This window comes from Salmo salar, chromosome ssa15 (genome assembly GCF_905237065.1).
Source record: "Salmo salar chromosome ssa15, Ssal_v3.1, whole genome shotgun sequence".
Lineage (NCBI taxonomy): Eukaryota > Metazoa > Chordata > Actinopteri > Salmoniformes > Salmonidae > Salmo > Salmo salar.
Genome location: NC_059456.1, coordinates 1,272,835 through 1,278,844, shown reverse-complemented (window position 1 = coordinate 1,278,844; position 6,010 = coordinate 1,272,835). Strand labels below are relative to the sequence as shown.

The window sequence follows — 6,010 nt, the reverse complement described above, 5'->3', positions numbered from 1 at the left end:
CCATATGTTTCACACAGTTTACAGGGCTGATTAGGATTGATTTACTGTTACACCACTTTTTTCATTGAGAGTACAGTAGTTATTCTTTCCAGGTGAAACTTTATTGAGGCAAACACAATATAATACTAATACTCGTTTTGTGGTATATTATTGAATATACTGACCGGATATTAAACATAGCTCCATAGGGAGCCTACATATTGTAGACATTGGGGAGATTCCCCTGAACGGGTCCTAACAACGTCTGACACCTTATTGGCAAGGGTAAAGGCTGATATGGTAGTAGGTAGTTGGTCACAGTCCAAGAGTGTGCCAGTTTGTACTGGAAATCTATCCAGCTGGCAGATTCTAGCCTCTTGTGACATCACACAGGAAGTGAGGAAATAATGGAGTACGTTCCTTGTTATTTCACGATAGATGAGTCATTTTCCCACATTGGAAATGTAAGCAGGCTTGACATCGCAGAATATTTGATTGACAATATTAGGAAATTAAAGAATAGAACCAAAACGTTTGTCAAAGGGAAACATAGAAACTCATATCTTTAGAAATGGTTGAAGTTTAGTTTCCTAGGACTTTAGGAAGAAAGGTAATGATGAAACACAGTATATTGTATTAGCACTTACATTTGCATTATATTACATTTTAGTCATTTAGCAGAGGCTCTTATCCAGAGCGACTGACAGTCAGTGCATTCATCTAAGTTTAGTAGGAAAAAACAACCACATGATATCACAGTCATTTCAAGTGTAGACCCGTCCAGTAGCGGATTTAGGTGTCGGTGACATGGGCAGCCGCCCAGGTCGGCATCTTTCCTGGGGCGGCACGGGGTGCCCGCACAAAAACATTTGGAACAGGTCGGCAGCTTTCCGGGGGCGGCACGGGGTGGTAGCACAAAAACATTTGGAACAGTGACATTCGCGCGATCGGTTTTCTATCGCTCATTTGCACGTCGCGTTAGTGATATGTCACCGTGTGGAACTGTGGGTCAATTAACCTTGTCAGAGTGGGTGCCCTGATTCTAGTTTGTGAGCTAGGCAGGCTACTGCCTGGGAAGGTCTCCCACTCAGAAGTACTAGATGGGGAGGGGAGCGGGGGTTGGTTGACCTCAGGTCTCCCCACTGGAAGCCCGAGCTAGGGGGAGCGGGGGAATCTATCAAATAGCGCACCTCTAACTTTGTACAGTACTAATGCAATTAGTAAAATCAGTCACACTACAAAATGCTACCAAATAAACCACAATTCATTCATAATACTGTGAATATATAGTTTCACAGACATATTGTTGCATTTTTTTTTCTGGTTTGTGTGAAATCGTTAAGAATAATATGCAACCAGTCTGCACACCACCAAGGTGAACTGGTTTAGTCTGGACTCTTGATTGACAGTGTTGGGGATGTTAGCACATATTGATGCTCGAGTGCCAAATCAACACAAATGATATTTATGAGTCTTATTTTTGTATATATTTTTATATTAATATAGTTTTAAATGTTATGATTTATTTATTTGTGTTGTTCCAAATGTCTGAATAAAATTCATGTTACTGCAGAACGGTGATTTTTTATTTTGGTAGTGGGGGGGGTCGCCCAGAGAGCGATACAAGCTAGAACTGCCACTGGACCCGTCTTGGAAAATATCCCTTCTTAGAAAATAGCCGTTATCAACACTTTAGACGTTAAATTGTAGCATAATGTATGAAAAGTCCTTTAGAAAAGGAAGTTATACAAGGTATATTATAATACAGACATGTACATTTGTCTAATCGTAACTCATTTTACATAGTGTTGACATGAACAATATTTCATATTTTGTTCATCCAGTCTTTGAATAAAGTATATTGGCAATATAACAAAACAATTACCCCCCCCCCATCCTGTTGGGTGTGAATCCAGTATTTCATCACCAAAGTCATTAAAAAATGCCTTGTCACTCATTGGTCTGGTAAGATTAAGCCAGTGTCCTTCCTCCCGTGTGCGTAGAGGGAAATTCCTGGAGAGTGTGCCCAGGATGTATATAAGACATACAGGTTACCACATGTAGTCAGAAAACATTAGTTCAGAGAACAAGTTGGGACTCACAACAAGGACCAAGGACTAAAAACAAGACGCTAGTTCCTACTATCTACAAACTACAAAACAGCCAACTATAAACCTATTCATCCAGGTAAATGAAATGTAGAGTATGTTTTTATTCACATTGGCAACCATAAAGTTACTCTTACTGTATGGCTGACCAAGTAATATGTTGTTGATCTGTTGTGGCAGTCTTTATTTCTATATAGTGTTTAGTAAAAACTTTTATTTAGAACTAACTGTATATTGATTGCCTGTTTACACCAGATCTCTGAATGTGTTTTCAGATCTTGGCCATCTTTAAGCAACTGACTAAGCATGATACAATCTATGATGGACCGGAGTTTTAAAATATCTGTTTTTATTTTCCAGATCTAACTACAAAGTCAATATGGAATTTGAGTCAAACTGCAGTCTAATGAAGGTGAGTCCCAGCTTAGACATGAGAATGAGACAGATCTACAATATTCGGGCATGACAGACATTCAAATGTTATTATACAGCAAATGTTAAAACAGAAGAAAGAAAAAAAACAGACCAACCACAATTCTCCATACACTAATACAACAATGTTAAATGAATGTTAAATCGACTTTCTCTGTCCTGGTCAGAACACCTCTGCCAGTGTGGCATGGAGCTCCAAGCTTCCTCAGGGTCTGGATGTGGAAATATCCCATCACCCCATCACCCTGCACTGTGTGGCCAACCTCATCATCGCCATGGAGAGGCTAAATGGTGGCAAGGGGTTTACCCTGGGAACCGAGTTCAGGGATGAGGACCTGCTAAATTTCTTGCTAGAGAGCGCAGTGGAAGGTAGGTCAAAGATCACTGGACTGGATTGGAGGAGCCCCTATGGGGCTAGCCTGACCCCATATCTGATTGTACTGTCTTGCTTCTGATGACAATGACCATAGGAGTTGACAAGACAGCACAAACAGAATGGGTTATTTTCAATGTGTACCACTATAATACCATTAGCTATCACCACTGTTCCAATGTTCACACTATAGAATACCACTTAGAATGTGTGCCCAACACATTGCTTAATTCTAACTGGTATACTGCTAGTGTGGATATCTTAACACAACTCATGGACTAGTAGTTCTGCAGTTCAATCAAGTGTATTCATTCAACCATTCATTCATCTCCTACATGCTTTCTCCTCTCTCTCCTCATCAGAACATATAGTGTTGGAGTTGGAGTCGGCGCACACAGAGCGCAGTGAAGCCAGCAGAGCTCCAGGGTTCAGCAGTAAAGGAGAGTACGAGTGTAGTGTCACTGACTCTGAGAATAAGTGCTGGGTGCTGAACAAAGGGTCTATGGAGCTGCATGCTATGATGCTGCAGGGAGGCAGCAGCTACCATAAAGGTATGTTAACAACCAAGGCTCAGTCCCAATTATAATTTTTCCTTACATAGTGCGTTACATTTTGCCGAAGACTTTGAGTGTGTTCTTTGGCGACCATAGATTATTAAATTACAATTTGCCTTGGGGCACTAAGCAGTGGCACTTCCTATGAATCTGAAATAATTGGAAAGGTTAGGTACATATGAGCAATATGAGATTCAGTGGAGGGGTTAAAACCAACCCCACTCTGAGACTGACAGATAGGTAGCGTACTTAGTTCACAGTTGAGTTCTGATGAATGATGCTGACTGACTCTCTTCTCCTTTCCTCTGTCCTCAGTGCATTTGAACCTGTCTACATACGTAACGCCTGTCCCCAGTGAGACTGAAGCAAGACCTGTAGCCCTGGGCATCAAGGGATCCAACCTCTACCTATCCTGTGTCACATCAGGAGGCAGGCCCACCCTGCACCTAGAGGTAAATAGCACTACTACTGCTGAATATATTGTTATTCAGTACTGATAGATAGGATAATTGGCTGTTGAGGCTGGAGTTGTTTGAGTCAGACCTGGACCGTAGCCATGGCCATGGAGATGGTGCCTGAGCTGAAGAATGCTGACATCATCAACATTGTGTCTGAATCACATGTGGAATGCAAAAGGCTGAGTTGCAGTGTAATTAAAGGAAACTGCCAGAGAGGCCAAGGGAGACCGACCCTGGTGAAATGCGACTGGGAATGGGATACAGCGAGGATGACTATTAGTCCTGGAGAGCAACAGTGTGTCGGCTTGTTCCAACCAATGATGTGTTGATTATATAAGTCATTGGTTCCAACAGCCACAACCTCAAACCAATAGCCATAGTAACATTTCTATCCACTCCTGGTGTATGACATTTGACCTTTAAGTCAGTTTTGAGTCAGATCATTGATTTTAACCCCCTGACCATCTATCTCTCTCTCTCTCTCTCTCCAGGAGGTGGCAGACAAGGAGCAGCTGAAGTCCATCAACCATGAGAGCGACATGGTGCGCTTCCTCTTCTACAAACGGGACACCGGAATTGACATCAGTACCCTGGAGTCTGCCCATTTCAGGAACTGGTTCATCAGCACGGCCCTACAGCAGGACAACACCAAGATGGTGAACATGTGCCAGAGGGATTCCTCCAACCGCTTAACCACCTTCACTATCCAGCGCCACAACTAAGGTGGCTGCCGAAACTGACACCACACCAGTCTCTCATAGAGATCCTATATAATTCAATGTTATTTTTTATTTTTGTTGAACTTTTATTTAACTAGGCAATAGAGATTATATATGTGATTCTATAGGGCCTTTGTGGTCAGGGCTGGATTGCCACTGTCTGTACGTCTAAAGATTAGGTGTATGTTTGTAAGACACAATAACTTCTTCAGGTTGTATGTATGTATGTATGTATGTATGTATGTATGTATGTATGTATGTATGTATGTATGTATGTATGTATGTATGTACTGTATGCATGTATGTATGTACTACTAGTGCAATTCACCATTGGGGTGTATTGACTTGGTCAAAGTTTACCACAAGATGGCGACTTTGAGTCAGATTGTGGCAAGCGCCCATGATATTTATTGTACCGTATTTATTGCTGAAAGCCAAAATGAACGTATTGCTTAGTGTAATTACATTTCTACTAATCATAATATTGTTCTACTATTTATTAATGTATTTATATTTCAGTGATTATACTTATTTATCATTGTATTTATTTGTCACTCTGTTGATGTTGCACTTATTCATTGATACATGCAAACATTTGAATTGTCCTACATATGTGCTCTTTTGAATAAATATTCAAATGGAAATTGATATTCTCTGTCATCGATTATTATGGTTGGCTACTGTAATAACATGGTTATTGGAAGAACAATATAAAGAATCAGACAACATGCATCAAATACCAGAACCACAACAAGAACAAATATGAGAGGTATACCTACATTATACCAGTAATAATGTCAGTGGTGCAAAGTTAAACTACTTTAAAGTACTACTTAAGTATTTTTTGGGGGTATCTGTACTTTACTATTTATATTTTCGACAACTTTTCCTTTTACTTCAATACATTCCTAACGAAAATACTATACTTTTTACTCCATACATTTTCCCTGACACCCAAAAGTACTTGTTACATTTTGAAAACTTAGCAGGACTGGAAAATGGTCCAATTCACACACATATCAAGAGGACATCCTGGCTCTTGAACATCCTAATGTTGAGATGGAATTGTTCATCAGTAAAGCAGAAGCCAAGGGATTAGTAAGAACAGTGGTTACAAATAAGTGGCAAGAGTTGTGGAACAGGAAGTAAGGGAAGACACCTGTATAAGATCCAGGAAAAGGTGGGGGCAGGGAGGTCCTCAGGCCAAGAGAGAAGGGAGGAAAGTGTAGTCACAAGGCTGAGACTGGGACACACACGGCTCAATAGTAAGTTGAAAGTGGTGGGGAAACATCTGACTGGGAGGTGTGATCATCATCACACCTCTCAGATGGAGACAGTGGAACATGTTCTATTTCAGTACCAGAAATATGTGAGATAAAAGGAGTGA

The 6,010-nt window shown here is 40.7% G+C and overlaps 1 protein-coding gene across 1 annotated transcript; it reads left to right on the top strand.

Annotated features, from left to right (window-relative positions):
• The first annotated feature begins 2,029 nt into the window (after window positions 1-2,029).
• LOC106570815 (interleukin-1 beta) lies at window positions 2,030-5,244 on the top strand. Its single transcript, XM_014143360.2, has 6 exons — window positions 2,030-2,166; window positions 2,448-2,499; window positions 2,687-2,888; window positions 3,255-3,443; window positions 3,762-3,898; window positions 4,396-5,244. The coding sequence occupies exons 2-6, from the start codon at window positions 2,467-2,469 to the stop codon at window positions 4,624-4,626; spliced, it is 792 nt and encodes a 263-aa protein (XP_013998835.1). The 5' UTR covers window positions 2,030-2,166; window positions 2,448-2,466; the 3' UTR covers window positions 4,627-5,244.
• The last annotated feature ends 766 nt before the right edge of the window (window positions 5,245-6,010 follow it).

Excerpts from the sequence above, each read along its gene's own strand:
- LOC106570815 (XM_014143360.2), top strand. The coding sequence starts at position 2,467 with ATGGAATTTGAGTCAAACTGCAGTCTAATGAAG. Across the intron at positions 2,889-3,254 it reads GCTAGAGAGCGCAGTGGAAG|AACATATAGTGTTGGAGTTG; the intron begins GTAGGTCAAAGA and ends TCTCCTCATCAG. Across the intron at positions 3,899-4,395 it reads GGCCCACCCTGCACCTAGAG|GAGGTGGCAGACAAGGAGCA; the intron begins GTAAATAGCACT and ends CTCTCTCTCCAG.